At 33.0% G+C, this 20,054-nt stretch overlaps 3 protein-coding genes across 4 annotated transcripts; 1 reads left to right on the top strand and 2 right to left on the bottom strand.

Moving 5' to 3' along the window:
* Positions 1–535: 535 nt before the first annotated feature.
* On the bottom strand, positions 536–4,661 carry LOC105345936 (peroxiredoxin-5, mitochondrial). Its single transcript, XM_011454319.4, has 6 exons — positions 4,502–4,661; positions 3,748–3,885; positions 2,946–2,987; positions 2,449–2,538; positions 1,762–1,856; positions 536–1,279 (listed from the first exon to the last, which is right to left on the bottom strand). The coding sequence occupies exons 1-6, from the start codon at positions 4,595–4,597 to the stop codon at positions 1,156–1,158; spliced, it is 585 nt and encodes a 194-aa protein (XP_011452621.3). The 5' UTR covers positions 4,598–4,661; the 3' UTR covers positions 536–1,155.
* Positions 4,662–5,919: 1,258 nt separating this feature from the next.
* On the bottom strand, positions 5,920–13,473 carry LOC105345919 (splicing regulator SDE2). Its single transcript, XM_011454284.4, has 7 exons — positions 13,334–13,473; positions 11,067–11,172; positions 10,411–10,522; positions 10,108–10,277; positions 9,224–9,365; positions 8,561–8,897; positions 5,920–6,277 (listed from the first exon to the last, which is right to left on the bottom strand). The coding sequence occupies exons 1-7, from the start codon at positions 13,376–13,378 to the stop codon at positions 6,059–6,061; spliced, it is 1,131 nt and encodes a 376-aa protein (XP_011452586.3). The 5' UTR covers positions 13,379–13,473; the 3' UTR covers positions 5,920–6,058.
* Positions 13,425–17,573, top strand: LOC105345926 (synaptojanin-2-binding protein). 2 transcript variants are annotated; one of them, XM_011454306.4, is made up of 4 exons: positions 13,425–13,591; positions 16,136–16,272; positions 16,794–16,907; positions 17,168–17,573. In XM_011454306.4, exons 1-4 carry the CDS (start codon positions 13,531–13,533, stop codon positions 17,348–17,350), a joined length of 495 nt encoding a protein of 164 aa, XP_011452608.3. In that variant the 5' UTR covers positions 13,425–13,530; the 3' UTR covers positions 17,351–17,573. The 2 variants fall into 2 exon arrangements, with proteins under 2 accessions (XP_011452608.3, XP_011452599.3); XM_011454297.4 differs by having other exon boundaries at positions 17,165–17,573.
* The last annotated feature ends 2,481 nt before the right edge of the window (positions 17,574–20,054 follow it).

Below are 20,054 nucleotides of genomic sequence, written 5' to 3'. Positions count from 1 at the left end.
CCTGATCTCAATGTTGTCTAGTTTCATTAGTTGCTTATCTATAGACATCTTTGGATAGAATTTTACCTTTTCGTCTATCATAAACACATGAGAGGGAAATAAAGTCATGAGTGATTTTCGTGTGATGTAGATATATTTACTTCAAGTGATTGTCCAGAGCAGAGATATTGCCGGAAAGATTGGACTAACAGACAGACTTGATTTGTTGACTTTTAATTTTTTTAATTTTAGTGACATTTTTCATTTACAAATTCAAAAAATATCTTGCATGCATATGCAAAAAAAACAACATTTATCAAATAATTACGTCAAAGGACTTCTCTCTATTCCATATGAACAAAATTGAAGCCTTTTTACATGTATATTAAATAATAAGTCGACAAACATATACAGAATTAGTGTGGAGGTTTATGCAACCTTAAGATGTACAAAACATTGATTTAAATTTTAATTATGATTGGCTTTCCATATATATACTTCTAAAACCTTAACACAAAATGTAGGGGAGAAATTGTATGTTGTCCTTGAATTACCCTCAATCATGCTGGAGTCAATGTAAATCCTAGCACTTAATCATGATTAAAAACTAAGTGTTTTAAAATTTCTTTGACCCTAACATGGTTGAAATGTTGTCAGGAAAATGGTATTACTAGTAATTGTAAACTTTAAATAGCTCACTTTTTTTAGCATTCCAATTTTTCAAGAACATTTCTAAAAATATATTCAATATACAGAAGAATTTTTTTTGAATTGACAGCACCAGTTTATTAATGACTCTGGTAAATTACATAATACACATTGCACTTGTACCTGCAGGCATATCATGAGAATGAGTAAAACTGTTTTCATAATTTTGAAGACAGTCATTCATTGTATAAACCATATCCATTTAAAAATAAAACCAACAAAAATAATTCAAATTAGATTATTTTACCAAATATACAAAACACCTTACAATGAGACCTGTACTGGTAGAAATAATATACAACAATATAAATAAAACCAACAGAAAGTCACAGGTGTCTGCTGTGTAAATTCCACAAGGTTGTACGAGGCTCTCCCCAAGATCAATATCCTCTTTAATACCATACAATCGCACACTTCTTTCAATCTCCCACATTTACACCAGAACCACTCAGCACCACCCAGCACAGATCACGTGGCGCCTGCTGATTGGGCAGACCTAAAGTTCCTGATGCACAGTAAGCAGGCCAGGCCCGTGTGGTCGGGCTCCGTGTTGACACTCTTGATGACACTGTCCTCAATCACCAGAGCGTATCTATCAAAAACAGAACAATCTGAGCTGTCTTAACAAAACTAACATTTCAAAGCCAAACATATAAATTTGGAGGAACTTCCAGTAATTATGTAACACCCTATAAGATCTATTATCATGATTCATAGAAAATGATTTTAAATCCAGTTTAATGTACAAGCATGCTCTTTAGTTAAATATTTACATGCTCCAGTGTCTTTATCTGTGATTAAACTGCAAATCAATTTTGTAACAAATAACACAATACATTTCATTAATGAATATTCTAATATTTAATTAGCCTTGCAATTGATGAAAATAATATAAATACAAGTAATAAGGAATCATTATTTGATATTATCAGATGACCAAATAAGGTTGAGGGTGAGCAAATCTATCATAATGCCCTTTGGGCTTCATTGGATTTGATCACCCCTGACCGTATTTGATCACATCATAACACTCAATGATTCCGTAATTATCACTGAATGAGTACACTGCCCCACCTTTTCGATCTAACATTTCCCAGTAGCTTTGTGCAGTCCAGATCCATTTTCATTGCTTTGGTGAACTTTCCTTGAGGATCTGCCAGCATCTTTATCTGTATAGAACAACAACTAGATAAAACTTTTTTACTGAATCAATCACACTTGTTGTGCTAAAACACAAACATATAAAAGGTGGTGGTATCTCCCTTCATTTTTACGCATAAGCGATGTAAAATGTTTTACAATGAATATGATGTTATGAATCTTTACTGCTCTGCTGGTATATTTCATTACCGAATTTAAAAATAAATATGCCAGCAGGACAAATACTCTTTATAATGCCATGTTTTAACAATATTAAACATTGTATAATATATGTACTTATGTTTGCGTTTCAAATCATAAACTTTAAAAAAAAAACTTTTATGGAGGGGGAAGGGGTAATTAAATTTTAAATAATCAAATTTATTAAACAGTATTCGAACAGAAAGTGCATAGGTATTTAAACAAGTATAATCGTAAAATTAATATCGGAAGCAATTGTAAATGTATACAGCACAGGTAACAAACGTTCTGTCTCTTTCCTTCAAAATCATTTTACATGTATGAGACTTTCAAATGTTATGTATTATTATAATCTACATGCAGAAAATATTCTTGACAAATACCCGGGTAATATGGTGTAAACAACAAAAGTCAACCTACCTTCCCTTTTGTCTTGAGTTTATCAGCCCAAGCAGACATAACAAATGGATCATTGACAGCCAAACAGCATATCATGTCATAGCCTTCTTCCTGTAAAAAACACTTACTGGTAGAAACACGTGCTTGCCATATATTGATTTGTAAATCATAAATGATAGCATTTCATATCTTTTTGATAAATCTGAAAACAAAATGGATTGATTTATCAAATAGTGTAACAGGATAGAAATTAACATGATGGAACAGACCTAGGTTTAACCTGGACCCCCTGAAATTTAGTCAGGTTCTCTGCCAACTAAGCTATCTGGCACCAGCAATCGGACAGTTTTGGCTGAGTCACGTGTAATACATGTACCAGTGTGACAGCGACTGTTAGACCGGCTCTATCGCTGTCGGTAGAGCACCTAACTAGAGACTCAGAGGGACTTCCTGTTATATCATTATATAATAATTTTTAACTTATTACTTAAAGATACTTTATAGATTTTAATACATACCTTAAATTTTTCATAGTTATTTAGATATTCAGGAATGTGGGCCTGAAAAATAATAAAATGTAGTTTACTTTGTAGATGTACAATATACACAGATAACAATATCTGAAAATAATGTCAAAATTCAATGGTTCAAAGAAAAATTTCTCTAGAACTTAAAGCTGAACACCTTTCTTAATAAGTACTGTATTACAGGTATATAAACCCTTCGATTTTGTTTCACCCAATTGCACAACTGAAACTCGTGACTGAAGTGTAGTATTCCTTTCGTAGTCTTAGATTGTGTGCATTATTTCATGTTTTTGTTTTATGTGCATTTTCTGTTTGTAAATTATTATAATAATGCATTAACTTATATATAGTTGATGTTAGTTTTCTCCTGGCTTGGAAAAGTGCGTAAAAAATTCATAATTTCATTGCGACGATAGACTTCTGTAAAATACTTTGAACTGTTTAGAGGTCTGTGACTTAATTAGGGGTTGTAGGGATAGCGGTGATGAAAGAGAAATATGGCAGACTATGTCTTATACGAGTAGTGTTCAGCCTTAAGGAAGTGGGTAAACAGCATTGAAGACTGAGAATTTACACTCTTCACTTGAATATATCTTTTAATCAGATATCTGAACCTGTTTCTTGATTTCAATCAGATTCAATAGTTGTAAAGTATATTGGTAACTAACACGTGCTACATATTCACCTGACTCCACTAAACCAATTGCAATTTGTTATGCATCAGAGGGAATTAGCAATATGAGTAAGAGAAGACTCAAGAGCTTATATCATATATATATTTGTAGTCACCTACCTGTGAACACCCGGGAGTGAAGGCACCCACCACTGCAAACAGAACACCCTTCTTTCCTTTGAACAGCTCCTGTGCGTTCAGTGGTTTAGTTGGGGTGTCCTCTGGGTACAATTCTACTGGTGGGATTTTTTCTCCAATCTGAAAATTAATTACATATGCGCCATTACATGATCTTCCATTCTACTGATCTGGCATAGGTTATTCAACTGCAGATTATATTTAATATGGTTAAGTTTAGAACATGTAATGTACATTGGGAATACAACCCCCCCCCCCCCAAAAAAAAAAGAAAAAAAAGAAAAGAAATAAAATTGGTAAAGGGGGATGATTGTTGTTCATTGTCCAACATGCCTTTGACTTGGTTGGTTATGTCCAATATGTGATATGATATCAACATGAGACTTTCAGAAACTGTCTTTGAGATCTTTAAATGCACATCTATAACATCTCTAAGTGAGCTCACGACTTCATACCAGGTACAGTATTGCACGTTCATACACAATTTTTATTCCATGCCCTTTTATATTTTTACGACTTTTTCTCTTTGTACATTTTAAGTGAACTTTTGTGTTATTATTTGAGAGAATAAAATGAAATATATGTCTACAGCACTATTAAATCTCGTCTAAATACAGTTCAAGTTAATACCTTAGGGTAATCATACCTTAGATAACACATAAGATGTACCATATGGAGATCAAACGTCTTTAGTTTATACCAAAATTATATTGCATCTTGTGGAAATCACACTCACCCTGAATGTGCGACAGCTGTTTACGACAGGGTTACACAACGACCGAAGAAGGACACGATTTATTCCTAAGCCAAGTGATCTTACGGAGGTTGCCATTTTTGTTTACTTTCAATATGCAAAACAAGTCAAGGTTAATTTTAGGTAGCTACTTTCGGTTTCATGTTAGAGGCCTGTGGGCCTTTGTGGTAACCTGAAGGTGTGCAGACCATTTCAGTAATGTTTACCTTAGTAAACTTTCATTTAAATTATTAATATCTAACGAAAATCAACACACTACTTTTTAAAAATATTTTAGGTATGTCCTATAGAGGTGACTCCCTTAAATTTTCACTACATCTGAGATTTTGCTACATCTGTATTTGTACTAAACAAGTTTAACAGTACATGTATAAGTAGAGCATAAAAGAATAAAATGTTGGCTACTTATCTGGATGACATAAGTTTAAGACCACTGGAGCTTTTACAATATTTCCTTTCTTAATACTTTTAAAATGTATTGTATGGTCAAAAATTGTACATTTTGAAAATTTTAACATCAATAATACATGTACATGCAACTTTCACCTAAATTAATTAATATCTATAAAGGGTGTCCAATATACCACTTAAAGAGATATTAATCAAAATTCAATTTAGCATTATGATGATAAGAATATGGAATATCTAAAGGTATAAGACCAAGTAAATTGATTTATAACAAAGCAGTTTAGGTGTAAATAAAGATCCTGTACTAGTTTTCACTACAACTGAAATATTTTCACATGTATGTAAAACAACTTGTTATCAATCCATCATTCTTTTGTTAACACCATATACATGTATGTCTTATAAAATTACAAAACCCTGATTTACATATAAAATTTATTTTATTTCCAGAGGATTCAAATCAATGATTCATTATCCATGTACATATTAGAAATTTATTATAATGACATCATCAAACAACATTTCACAGTTAAAACATGGCAGTATACTTTAAAACCACAACTCCACCAAATAGTTTTGATTTCCTCCACAAAAGATGGGCTATGAAATTTTGAAGCAATCTTACAAAATGTACATATTCATGTATGTGCATTTTAGAACAAATACATTATAAGATAACACAATCTCTACCTTTTTAGGCCAAAACTTCAATGCAGAAGTCATGCATTTTCTTTAAATGCAAGATATGAAATAGAGGAACTTTTTTCTCAAAATCGAAAAAATCAAAATATGAAAATAGGCGCAGAAGCAATTGATATTATGTGTTTGTGTTATAGCATTTTGTGAAGTTTTTTTTTGAGTTTCACAAGATGATTTACAATTATAGTAAATGTACTGGCATATGTGTAAGCCTTTTGACATGATGTACATATTTATAACACATTTAGCATATGAAAATGTTTCAAAGAACATGAAGAATACAAGCATAGGAATTGTAATGTATTGCTGCATGTTTACCCATTTTTAAATACCAAGTCATTTGTAGCAGCAGAAGCCCATGCTCTACTTGCTATTTTCTATTTCCATCTTCCATCATATCATTAAGCCTGTAAAATTTTTATTTTCTCTCTTTTATTTCTTTCCTTTCCCCTTAAAGGGTTTGGCAAGCAATGATGGATCAATGTCCTTTGGGTCCAGTCCTTTGACAGAGAACAGCCTCTCTGCCCGTTGTTGTAGGGTTCCTCCACACTTCATCCCCCTTTCAATCAGGAGAGACTTCAATTTCTCAAGTCCCAAAACCTCCATATCTGTTGCACTGCTGTAGTCATCGAAGTCAAATGGCTTGTCCTCCTGAAAAAAAAGAGTAACAAAGTATACATATTATACAGTAAAATATCTTGATAATTTGTTCTATATGAATTACAGTAACTTGTCAAAAAATTTGAATACATGTACATCAATGTCTTTTTTAACAATCATAGAAATAAATCCATTTCATTTAGGCTAAATAAAATTGAAATTACGGTTCTCAGGCCCGCGCCCATCCATTTTGAGGGTGCCGCATTGCAAATTTTATTGCATTTTCAATAAAATAAAAAGTTGATAATGCGGAGACCTATCCGGAAAAAAAAAAGTTTCCGCTTTCGGTTTGCATATAGTTTTACTTTCGTTTCTAATACGCAGCTTCCGGTGTAGTCTTAATCATTAAGTCGCTTATTTTTTTAAGTAAAAACTTTATGATCCAAACCTCCCGATGATATAGACGATACTAGTAAAAATGAGGTCGATGGAAATTTTGGACTTAAAACGAATCAAAATGTCTGCTGTTTCGATTTGTATCTGCCATGAAACCCTGTTAATTCTACCGTGGAATATAATTGAGAGTTTTTCCGATGGATGTTGTCTGTTAAACCTGTACGAGGGCGTGAAATCGATAAAATTCGATTGGAAAAGTTGGACCTCCCCAGAAAAATTACTTGGTGCCTTCGTTTCTTTGTCAGTTGGCAAACACAAGAACAGTTTGGACGCCGCGATTTTAACCATTATAAACTTGCGGGGTTTAACGATAACTTCTTAACTTGCTTCTTAATTCAAGTTAACTGTGAAGAAATGTGGTCCCAGTAACTGTCGGATATTATTGGCCCCGAGATTGCAATGCATAATGATATCTCTAGCCAGTTACACAACTTTCCTGATCCAGTGCCAGGTATTTTAGAGTAAACATCATATATGTCATTTTACGTTCTGTAAAGTGGATTGATATTTTTCTTTATTTTTAAATGACTGTCATTTATTAAAGGATAAGAAGGATACTACAAGGAGTTCAGTGAGGTTTTTGAACCGATACTACAGAGGAACACTGTCCTTCTTTATCATCAAAATGAGCACAATCAACTGCAAGCAGACATGGAATTCAATTTAGTCTATCTGCTCAGACTGCCAAAACAGTGAAACAAATGGGAACCTGCATAGATTGCCAGAAACCCAGAGTCTTATAAGTTATATAGTGCTACTAAACTTGGTGCCCAAGAAAGTACCTTGCTTACAAAAATCATTGGACTTTATCAGTTTTCATGTTGATCTGAACTTCAGGAATTAGAACCTTATAATCCTGAGAAAGCACCCTCAATATGCGCCCCATTGTAGAAAGTATAATATATGACATCAAATTTAGCCTGTGCATCTCCAATTCAGATCCCCTACTACATGTACAGCTCTGGTGTATTTCCCCCAATATGCTATCACTGTTGGACACAAGACACAGATACAGAAGAAGGACAGTACCCAATATGTCATGATTGTGTTGTTTCACAACGACAGCTTTGTAAAAACAGAAGGATGTTCAAAGCTCCACAGCAAAGAAGCAGACAAAATGAAAACAAACAGTTCACTTATAAAAAAAAAATAGAGGTTTTTTCATTTGATCTAAATATTAAATATCATTGTTGTACTTTGAAAGTTGGACTGTATTTTCAAACATACATTGGGGGTGTTTTTATCTGTTAAAATATTTAATAGCTATCCTTATTAAATAATAAAACAGCTGCTTGAATAAAGAAAATCTTGGTTTTTTTTTTAACTTTAGGTAGTTAATTTCTTTCCCAAATAAAAAAAAGCCTCCCTCATCTGTTTTTTTAACAATAAAAAAGAAAAAAAAAATCCTCCCTCCCTCATCTAATTTTGGAAAATTTGGCCTGAGAACCAGAGAATTAATTTTATGTGGCCTTATCTTTTACAATTTTTCAATAAAATATTGCATTTTTATTTAAATTTGAGTGCATATCGGGTATAGATTTTACGCATATCAAAATTCTAGTTTACAAAGTGTGTGGACTCCAATAAACACCACAGCTGAAGTAATTAAGCGATATTATTCTGCATATTTCATTTCATGCATTTTCAATGAGGTGTGACATTTACAACCAACTGCCTACGAGTGTAGAAGAAACAGCAAGAATACAATTACAAGTGTGTCTACATATCAGAAATACTGGTGAATATACATGTATCGATACAGTAACATTTTAACACAATTGATTACATGAAATTTGCAGGGAGGTAATGAAATAAAGCAAAATACTTTCAGAGTGACAAATCAGAGGACTTGTCAATGCATCAATTACACCGACTCACCTGTGTCTCTGTTGACCCTTTGTCTGGTTCTACAGTGCTGCTGCTGGAGGATGAACTCTGACCTCCACTGTCTGTCTGACCAACTGTACTCTCTTGCTTAGACTCCTTGCAAGAATCAGAGGATGTTTGCCGAGTTTCCTCCACGTTCATCTCACTATCTGGGGTCACTTGTGATTTTGAGGCTGTGTTTTGGGAAGGATCAATGCTGGTGGCTTCAGTCTGTTCTTGGCAGCTACTAGAACTGACACTTTGGTCCTCTGAAGACTTTTCGCTATTTGATGAGTCACTTTCTTCTTCACTGTCTAAGTCACTTAAATTTTCAATGTCAATTCCAAGCCTAAAAAATTTAAAGGTCAGAGTACATCAAGTTGTTTTTTTTTATGGTCAACTAACAGAGCTTCAATTCTTAATTATGTACTGGTTAATGTATCTATAATGATATTCTGATTAAGATACAGATCTCTCTGTGCAAAGAGATCAGGCAGTCACCCAGTCAGGGTTATGTTATGTGACGTCAGAATGAACTTTTATTTTACCAATCAGATGACAAGTTGCACATTTTCTGTATGTGATCTTGTGACACTATTTTTAAACAATGTTACAACCTCTGAAATGGATAGATAAAATATTGATTTTTCCGGTAGACAAACACAAAATATGTACCATTCATTGTGTTTGGTTGCTTTTTTACAGGGTCCACCCTTGCTCTCCGACTTTCGTTTCAGTCCACTCCCTGAAGGTCCTGCCTCTTCCTCCGATGTTATAGTGCAAGATGCTTTTTGTTTACTTTGCGCTCGTTGTAGTCCTAAAAAATATCAAAAGACATTTGAATTCTATCTAATCTTTCAATCTATGTATTTTCGGGTAATAACACATTTACAGTACATGTATTAGAGGTGATTACGGTTATAAAGTCATATTTAATATTGTCTGAATTACTGGACAAAGGGCTTTATTTTACTGCATCAGCAGAGTTCATAATAAATTTCTTTAAACACAAGCAATGTAATTCTTGCAAGTGGAGAAGAATTCTCAAATATTTTTGTTTCAAAACTGTATTTTTTCTGACACCCATTGATCCTGTCTGTGTTAGAGCTATATAATCAAATAAATACATGATGTGGCTATAATAACGTGAATAACGTAGCCATCTCCAAGTTTTTTTTAACCTGACCCCCCCCCCCACCAAAAAAATATTTGTTCATTATTGCATCTTCACTAGCCAAGGGTTTTCGGTCCACTCCGCACCCCATAAATTTATGGAGAGCAGAGTGGACTGAAAACCATTGGCTAGCGAAGATGACATTATTGCAGCTCTAAGATAATTTTTTTCTTTAAAAATAATTATGTTTCCATATACCATAGTCAACTCTAAATGTAATACATGTATTACATGTATATTAAAGGTTATAAATAATTTATTTATTTCTGCAATGTTTACTATTTTCATACTTGCATGAACCACTAAAAAGAGTACTTTATTGTTTAAATGATAAGTCACAGTGGAGACATACGAATCTCTCAAAGATTTTAAAGTGACAATTTACCAATCTGGAGAGCATCTTCTTGATTTTCTGCCACAACTGCTCTTTGCTTATCATAAAGAGGGTCATCAAATTTGTGGTTTGGTACAGCTCGTCTTCTCTCCATTCTTTCTTTTCTCTTTTCTTCTCGCTCTTTTTCTTTCTCTGCCTTTTTTGCAACCCACTCTTTAAGCCTTAAAAATTTTTAATTCAAAACATGAAATTAAAGTTACTCTATTCCTGGGTGAAATTAAATTTCATGTATTTGTGTATTTGCACAGAAAACTTTATGAAGATATGCTGTTGTTTATAAAATCAAATACTCACTGCTTTTCATTGTTAACATCTCTCATCCGCCGTCCACTGAGATCTCGACAGGCTTCTCTGTTGTTTGTTTTGTCAATCTGTGCTCCAATGGCCCTTAGCATTGAACCAAACCCTATATAAATTAACAAAAACCAACATCTTATATCAATCCTCTATGTTCTTAGAAAACTACTGGACAAGACTCAAGTCAGGAACATACTGATAACCAACTGAGCATTTGAAGCTGGCAATGGAAGTGATTTGATGGTAAATTCTGGTAATGATCCATACCCCACAATATATAAATATTAATGATCTCGCTTTTTGAAAATCAACTTCCTATCACCTTTCAACCCCTTGGAAGGATTTAAAAATGTCTGTAGACTTAGTTCAAGGGGTTGTTGTGGTGTTTATCATATGGATTGGTAAAAAAACAACTTTTATTTGCAAAAACTTTAGATTGTGATTGACCAGATATATACTGGTTTGCATGACTCATTTTTGCAACAAAAATGTATAGATTATCTGGAAAATAATATATCAGAAATATTTAAATACCGGTTTGCAGCGAGAAATATTTGCATAAACGAGGTTCTCATGAACCTCTCGAATAATTTTTGCATGCAAATAAATATAGTACATGTTTACTGAATAAGAAAAATGATTTAAAATCTTACCTCCCTTGCCACCAAGTAATCTGGGAACAATCCGATAAAGATTTCCTTCCTTAATCTCTTCATGTCTCTGGACAATTTTCCCATTACATGTGATGTAAAAATCATTCTATAATATAAATTAAAAGAGTGATTACAATTTATATCAGGTCCAGCACAATCGTTTGTGTCCAATTGAGGTGTCCAAGTAGCTTAGTGGACAATTCACTCGCTTGTCATTGCTGCGACCCAAGTTCGATCCCCATGATTGACAGTGGCTGTATGTGATAGGGTATGGAGGTCGCCTGCTTGGACATGTGGGTTCCCTCGCGCTAACATCCGTGCCAACGAGAGATATTACTATAAGTTGTAGAACTTGCTTATCAATCGTTGTACAATAAAAAAAGTTCAGTTTCAAAAGATTATGCTGGACCTGTTTTATGTTATTAACATGATTCGATAGTATCTAAATTTAATTACAAATTGAATATTAGCGAGCACAGCTCACTAATTCAAGTAGAACGTTGATTAACTTTATATCTTCCATGACTCTCTTTTCACCAAATGTCAGAGAACTTTCTATACTCTGTCCAGAATTTTTGCTTCCACCACTTTTTGCTTGATATTACAATAATCATAAATACCTTTGTGCTCAAACTACGTTCATCCACTAATATGAAAAATGTCCAGATTATCTGTTTTGAACCCCCCCCCCCCCCCCTACCACTTCAGGTTTCAATACAAATCCAAAAATAGAAAGACCTTGGGGATTTTGCATCAGCCATTAATAAGCCCGGATGATAACATTGAAAAAATGCGCGAGGTATCCTGAGTACTTCCGAATAGAGATAAGATGTAAACATTTCCAATTATAAATCTCCGTAATAAATTTGTTTTCGTTCCTGTGAACTTTTATGAGTGAAAAATGATAATTGTTCAATGAAGATATTTTTTATATATTTCTTTTCATCAATTTGAACTGTATTTCTTTTACAGGTATGTGTATTTTTATTAAAAATCATCAGAAAGTGATGGAAGCAATAACTTTGGACAGACTATAGCAGATCTAAATCTAATCTTATCAGTGTTACATCATAATTCTCTATCTCTCTCTGTTCTCTCTCCTGTCTATCTCTCTGTCTGATCTGGCTGGCTGTCCTCTCTCTCTCCTCTCTCTCTCTCTCTCTCTCTCTCTCTCTCTCTCTCTCTCTCTCTCTCTCTCTCTCTCTCAAATTAACACTAACAGGTTGGTCACAACCCCCCGTTTGGTGGTTTGAGTCCCATTTGGTGGTTAAATGCCCAAATGGTATACCTGTTTTACCTACCAATTGGGACTCATTTTTCGTTCATCGTGGATGACGTTTTTCTGAAGAAAAAGCGCATCGTTTTTACCACCGCGGCTAGTACTCTGACATGTTTTCTTCATAATACACTCGTTTAAAAAATTCTATGTGTCGATTTTTCCGCACGGGTGTTTAGAAAAAGATCGAAATGTTATGCATCCTGGAAGTCGCATATAAACAAAGTACTTTTGTTTCCAAAAAGATCGATGACACTATCATCCGGGCAAATGAAAAAGCAATTGCAGCCAATCAAAAGAATGATTTCTAGGTGCACACCATCACCTAATTTTAATATGGGGGCATGATCGTGCAATGAAATAATTTTCACTAAAAAGTACTTAAAAACTAAAATACCTAAATTGAGCTTTCAACGTACATCGGTAAAGATCACTGTTTTCATTGGCTCCAATTGTTTTTCATTTGCCGGATGATAGGAATTAAAAGTAAAGAGTTCGAGGAACAAGGCCATGTCGTGTTTTAAATAAAATCGATCTTTTTGCAGACAGAAACACTTTGTTTATATGCGACTTCCGGGACCGTTTTCTAAACACCTGCAATAAACAAAAACTGAGTCCCATTTGGTAGGTAAAACAGGTATATCATTTGGGCATTTAACCACCAAATGGGACTCAAACCACCAAATGGGGGGTTGTGCCCAACCTGACTAAGTTGACAATGATGCTATGCATGTATGTAATTCTTGTTGTGCTCGCCACAACGGTAGCACCGGAAAACATATTAAATCTACCTATTTATTCTATTTTGTAAGATTGCTTGTGTGAAAGTATGAATATTCTTATTTAAGGATAACCTTTTTTTTCAATGTTTCCTGGCCAAAAATATGTACAAAAAACGTACAATGTAAGTTCATTAATTTTAAAGGGTCCCTCTGTATTTTTGACAATTTGAAAAATCTATTCTTATCAGTGTTACATCAAAAATACATACTTTGTTTAATTCACGTAGATCGTTGATTAACTTTATATCTTCCATGATTTCTTTTTTCACCAAGCGTCAGAGAACTTTCTGGCGGATTGTCAACGTTTAACGGACGCTTTTTAATTTTCACCTCCGCACACGAAAGAGCTTGTAACCGACCTCTCACTCCCTTTGAGGTGTAAAATCGAAACTACAAGTTTTACCCTATGGCAGAGGCAAGCCTTGAACTTGAAGAATTGGAAATAGTTTTGGAAAGGGGAAATCATGGTTTGTGCTTATTTTTTCTTGCCGACTGCATCTTATCTATAGATACCATTATTTTGGTTTGTGATCACTTTTTTTCGAATTTCCTCGACCGTTAAATTCAATTTCGAGATGCATCATGCAGAAAATTTAAAACTTGCGCAATTCATTTTTTTTACTTAAATGGTATATTTGATTGAATAAAGATATAACAGTGGCTATGAATTTATTTACCTGATCCATATATTGCTTAGCTGCAATAATGTAACCATCTCTGTGATCCAATCATTTAAGCGATACATACTCATAGTGATGTGATTGAAACTCATTCTTTTCTCTCTATATATAGGCCCTATATAAAGAGAGAAAAGAATGCCAGCATTACACTAGATTTTACATCACCATTACTTGTAATGCTAAAATTGTGGCATTACACATTACTAGCATTACTTTGAAAATACATGTACAGTCGTTTTACCGCTAACGAATCAGTATGCGGTTTCATCGTGCATGCGACTATTATTATGAGAATTCCAAATGTTTTTATTTTTTGTTTAAATCACGTTTCTTTGTCCTTCTAAACTGTAGAATCAAACCTCCAAAAATCTAGTTTCGAATTCGTTTTCCAGTATCAAATCAAGCGCCCTCTATTACTTCTGACAGAATATTTTGAGGCGAATTAATTTAAAAAATATACTAGAGGTACATGTTAATAGACTTATAAATGAAGAAGGAAAAATAATTGTGTGAATATGTCATTTAAACAAATAATATGATCGTTATTTTTGTCATACCGTTTTCCCGTCAAATTGAAACTGGACTAACAGTTTTCATTTGTGTTACTTAATGAAATTGAAAATTGAATTTTCATGAAAACACTCTATATTTGTAATTGATGATAAGTAATTGTCATTTGCCTTTGTTTTTCTTGTACATCTATCAATATATCCAGCCAAATAATGCTTCTATCGCAATGACCCGAAACTAGGAAAACTACACATGGTTCTATTGGAAGTCGTAATTTCATTCAAAACTCCATTATTATTTGATATGATGCCTAATCTTATTAACTGGATTATAATTACTAATTATCCACAAAATAGGGGTCAATAACAAACTTATTTTCATAGTCAGGCTTAATTGTTTTCACACTTTCATTTTTTCTGCCTTGCACTTCCGGCAGCTCATATCTGGGTCACCTTTTTAATCTGTAAACAATACGGTGAACAATCGTGCAAATGTCAAACAACTTCACACACTGATAGAATATTTATTTCTGTATTATAATTACCTAGCTAGGATTTTTTGAAACCTTAACTTCGTCTTTCACCAATAATTTTTCTAAAAATTATTCGATACTGGCAAATATTCGTTACCGGTAAAACGACTGTATGTAATGCATTGCAATGCATTACTATTACATTTAGCATTACCCCAAGCCCGATATAGGGACCTGATAATATCATTCTAAGTGGTAATGGAGAAAAAAAATATAGTGTATTATGCAGATTAAAGAATTTCCACTACTCCTCTGTAAAAACATATACTTTTGTTTAATTATATTAATTTTGACACTTTGACATCATCAAATGTTAATTTTAATGACAAATGTAAAAACGCTTTGTATAAATAACAATGTACTGTTTTGTATTCATTAACAAATACTGTTTAACAGTATTTGTTAATGAAAGAAAATTATTGTCTAAATTGGTTCACAGTGTTTATGCATGTGATAAACATCTACCAGTAGATGTTGACATGAAATCAATATAAATATCAATGTCTGTACTGACTGTGGACTATATTAACAATGTCTGTAATATGAAACATATGTGCAATGTTGGCCCGCATTTCCAAAGTGTCAACAACATGTGCTAGTGGTTGACAAATTAAGTGTTAACAAAATTATGAAACAACTATTTTAAATCTAGCTGCAGAACTCTGCAGCTTTACTGTTAATTTAGGTTGATGAACCGTGGATCTACAGAATTGACATGAAAGTAGCATACATTTTGTTTTGAATGCCTGCATGTACTGAAGCTAATAATTTTAAATACACATGCAATAACTTTATATTTATTAAAAAATTGTTTAATGGGTCTTTATCTTAAATATTATTATAATGCTATGGGAACTAGTTTGTCACACAAAATAAATAATCTTATACATGTACATGTACTGATAAAAAATAGAAATGCACAAATTTATTATTTGTACAGTATATTCATGTTTATGAAGTGATATATAGCTCTGATGCATCTGTTGTTTATTTCTTTCATTATTATATAATACACATGTTGTTTATGATTATATGAAACACATCACTATAATGATTAATATATTTACTTACTTATTTACTTACTAACAGATGATCAGTACATGAATATTTTTTTTCATAGAAAGATGCATTGTTGGTCATTGCCTCTCATCACTATAATATAATAAATCATTTACTTACTCAGATGATTAGTACATGTATTACTTCTAAGAAAATTGTATTATTTGTTATTGCCTTTCATTTTGCTACTTCTTTGAATATTTATTACAAGAGAGAACCTTGTTTTACAGGCCTAGGTTTCAACATAAGAGGAGGTGTAGACATTCCATATGTACAGGGGGACTCTGGAATCTTTGTAACTAAAATAAGAGAGGATGGTGCCGCATTTTTAGATGGTCGTTTAAGAGAAGGAGATAAAATTTTAGAGGTAAATATTTGTAGATATTCAACATTTCTTGTAAGGATTGCTTGAACATTTCATAAGAATTTTATGACATGTGGTGCAATGTATCTTCATAATTAATGATGAAAATTGACATATATCAATTAGTGCTCACCAGAAATGAATATTCAATTTTACCCAATATGATTCCAAAACTAAAATTCAGAGAAAATTCAGCATCCATGATATCACTTTATGAATAATACATTTAACTGGTGGTGTTGAGTACTGCACCTACATTTATTAAGAAGTTTTAATAATCCCAGATACATATTAATATTATAGTCTAAATTACCTGGTAAAAAAAAAAATGTTATTATGCCAATACTTCATTGCTTCATTAACACTTGATATTAGGAACACCTCAACATTTAGTTGCTTTTACATGTATGTGAAGCTTATTATAGACATATTATGTATATGAAATGTAAACTTAAATGCACATGTCAATTTTCAGATTTCTAATAACAGGTACCCCGGTAAATACATGACTACTTTTGTTTCAGATAAATGGTTTTAGTTTAGACAGAGTTACCCATAATGAAGCTGTACAACATTTTGTGAATGCGGGGGAAACTGTCACACTTAGAGTTCTACAAGGGGCGGAGGAAGCAATACTAGTAAGTAAAGAACTTGAATGAGAATGTCAAGATACGCCATATTAAAAGGGATGAGTGACATACATTTACTGGAATAGATTTTTTGTTATAGGTTGATAAGAGGACTTTCAGGAATGGTTTTCACTGAAGCTGTCTTATAAAAAATGTTTTCTTTTAGACCCTTATACATAATACACACCCCAAGAAAATTATAAAATTGTGTAGCAGCATACACATATTTTTGTGTTTATTCATGCTTTATTTTTTTCCCATTTCAGCAGCAAAGGAGAGAGAATGAAGAAAGTGAGAATGGCCCTAACCAAAGTTCTGGTTCCTCTTCAAATATCAATCCCTCAGACAGCTCCTCTGGACTCGGTTTAGCAACCATTGTGGGTGGTTCTCTAGCCCTTATTGCTGCCCTGGCAGCAGGGGCCTACTTTATACACAGAAACATGAGAAAGTGAACAACTACTATAAACAACTGTGTGCATTATAAACTATGTGCTGGATCATTCATCAATATTTTTGAAACTTTTAGTATCAATATCTGTTAATTAGAGTAAATGGGAACTTCTTCTAATGGGATAAGAGTCTGTCCGATTTATTTTGCAATATGTGTATGAGTTTGTTTTTATCTTTTTCATTTGAAATGCAAGTTTTGTTTTTAAATAAACTGTTTTGCTCGTATTTTGGTTCTTTTTTCTGTAAGTAAATTGTAGAGAAAAATGAATGGTTTAGTTTAAGTCTCAAGTCAAATACTAAAATAAAATTTGTCAGACAGGGATTTTTAGAGTTATCTTTCTTTTTAGGGGATAACTCATTTTCATTATGGTAACATTAAATTAGGATAGACTTTTTGGTATGACAGTAAATCAATTATAATTTACCCTTCAGATCATTATAGATAACATCCACCAAATTTTGAAGTCACAAATGTCAACAAATCATGCACAGATCAAAGGGGGGAGGGGTTCTACATTTTATAAACTTATAATAACTACATCTAGCGAATTTTACTTAATTTTTATAATCAATTTAATCATTTTTTAAAAGAAAGATGTATATACACCGGTAAACAATAAAATGCTTTCTTTGATGACTCATGCAGGTTATGAAGGTAGCAAACTAGCGATCATTGCAGAAAAAATGTGGGTTATGTATTTTTTCTGCAATGTCGCCCCCTTCATTTCCCGCATGAATCACCAAAAAAAGCATTTTATTGTTTAAATAAGTCATTTGACATGCACTCAAGAAACAATTCCCGTGATAACCTGCTAGTTTGTAGTTTATACAAGAAGCTACAGCTTGTCTTTTTGCCCCCTTCTCCTTTTTACTTTAAGCATCACATTGAAATGATGATCCTAAAAAAGGATGCCATTTGGTAATTTCCTCAGCTGGTGATTTACTACTTGAATTGTTTTACTTTCTTAATCCTATTTCTATAGTTTCATATTTACCTTAATATAATCTTTTTATTATTTTCTCAAATTTTCTTTCATTTTTGGGAGTTGATTTTAATCAACTCTCCTATACAGTTACTCAGACAAACCGAAAGTGAAACAGTGTTTGGACCTCAGCACAAATCATTGCTGCTGACAAGACTTAGTTCTTGAAAATAATTGATAAATTCGATGTTATGTATGCTAAAGCATTGTTTTTCAATAAAACTTATTTATAAATACCTTGAAAATAGTCAGATTTTAAATGGTACATTGTACTAACAATTTAAATATTTTTTGTAGTGGTATGTATTCCTACGCCAGAGTTCAATATAGTCTCATTCAACTCGACGCTGGGCTGTCTCCGTGAATCCTTGGCGGAGATTTACGGTGTCAGCCAAGCGTTTGGTTGAACGAGACTAGAGTTTAATATTCCTTGGATCCATACAATTTTCAAGAAATATTTCTATTACTGATACATAGTTTGATTTAATTAATTTTATTTTTAAATATTACCGTAATCCGGTGAATATAATACGCACTTTTTTCCCAGCATCTTTTACCGTGAGAAAGGGGTGCGTATTATACATCCCTATAGGATTTGGACATATTTTTTCCCTAGCTGAAGCACGGGGTATCATACTGCCGTATTACCTATGCTGTTCACAGACAGGACCGATACCCCGCTATACATCGTAACATTCCTTCATTGTCACATATATATTATTATTTAACCCTTAGGAAATCATTACTATAGCATGTAATTAAAGAAAATGTACACTTTAAGTCTGTTAATAAATAAACTGTTTCAAAATGGCCTTTAAAAATTGATTTGAATTGTCTATTCTTTATCTCCGTGTACGCCGCCATTACAGCTGTTATTAATAGAATGCGGACTTGGATGGCCACGTGCTATTTGTAACCGATCTTTGAAAACAGCTTACACATCATTTGGCTCATTTTTAACCATTTTCATGTAATGCTAATTAATTTATTGCAAATAATTATGAATATAAATAATTCTATAACCTATTCCTTTAATTGAAGCCATTGATTCAGAAACAGTTGTGCTCCCCCTCCGCTAACGCTTGACACCTTGGGTATCTCAGACACCCCCCTTAGGCTATGTGTACTTTACACAACACAACTATTTGAGCATATATTTTATTATGTTTCAGGCCTCTAATTGATCACTTTGATCAGAGTCATTTAAGAATTTAATTAGGTCCGTTATCTCCATACCTGTACATCATCCGTTTTTCACTTCACAGGGATTGTAATGACTAAATAATTATATAAGTAGTTGATTTTATTTACGGTAGAATATTTAATGCTAGGTCTATTTAAAACATTGATTATGAATTAAAGATATTACCGCGATGTATTAGTTACAATAAATCCGTATCTAAGAAAATATTGTGTTTTTCTTATTTCCGGTAGCGTATTCCCGTGATGAAGTTTCAAGCGTGCATACAAAGTATAACTGATTTGTTGATACTCAGGATTGCCGTTTGGTCAATTTTTTTGATGCGTATTATACATCCCAACAAGCTTTTTTCACCATTTTCAGGCCCAAAGTGGGGGGTGCGTATTGTACACTACTGCGTATTATATTCACCGGATTACGGTATTTAACATGATCCATATATGGGTTTCTCGACATTCTTGTCGAAAAAGTCCAAAAATTCATATTATAAAAATGTGCGCAATTCAAATTAGAAACTACATG

The sequence above is a fragment of the Magallana gigas genome, chromosome 6 (genome assembly GCF_963853765.1).
Source record: "Magallana gigas chromosome 6, xbMagGiga1.1, whole genome shotgun sequence".
NCBI lineage: Eukaryota > Metazoa > Mollusca > Bivalvia > Ostreida > Ostreidae > Magallana > Magallana gigas.
This window is presented reverse-complemented; position numbering and strand designations above follow the sequence as displayed.

What these genes read in the sequence shown, in the direction of transcription:
- LOC105345919 (XM_011454284.4), bottom strand. Translation starts at nt 13,378, where the DNA reads ATGGAAGATATAAAGTTAATCAACGATCTACGTGAATTAAACAAA. An exon ending in ATCTACGTGAATTAAACAAA is followed by an intron (nt 11,173 to 13,333) that starts GTATGTATTTTT and finishes TTTATATTATAG; the next exon opens with AATGATTTTTACATCACATG. An exon ending in AAGGGTCAACAGAGACACAG is followed by an intron (nt 6,278 to 8,560) that starts GTGAGTCGGTGT and finishes CTTTTTTTTCAG; the next exon opens with GAGGACAAGCCATTTGACTT.
- LOC105345926 (XM_011454297.4), top strand. Translation starts at nt 13,531, where the DNA reads ATGGCAGAGGCAAGCCTTGAACTTGAAGAATTGGAAATAGTTTTGGAA. An exon ending in TTTGGAAAGGGGAAATCATG is followed by an intron (nt 13,592 to 16,135) that starts GTTTGTGCTTAT and finishes CTTGTTTTACAG; the next exon opens with GCCTAGGTTTCAACATAAGA. An exon ending in AAGGAGATAAAATTTTAGAG is followed by an intron (nt 16,273 to 16,793) that starts GTAAATATTTGT and finishes CTTTTGTTTCAG; the next exon opens with ATAAATGGTTTTAGTTTAGA.
- LOC105345936 (XM_011454319.4), bottom strand. Translation starts at nt 4,597, where the DNA reads ATGGCAACCTCCGTAAGATCACTTGGCTTAGGAATAAATCGTGTCCTT. An exon ending in TCACTCCCGGGTGTTCACAG is followed by an intron (nt 2,988 to 3,747) that starts GTAGGTGACTAC and finishes ATTATTTTTCAG; the next exon opens with GCCCACATTCCTGAATATCT. An exon ending in GGAAATGTTAGATCGAAAAG is followed by an intron (nt 1,280 to 1,761) that starts GTGGGGCAGTGT and finishes TGTTTTTGATAG; the next exon opens with ATACGCTCTGGTGATTGAGG.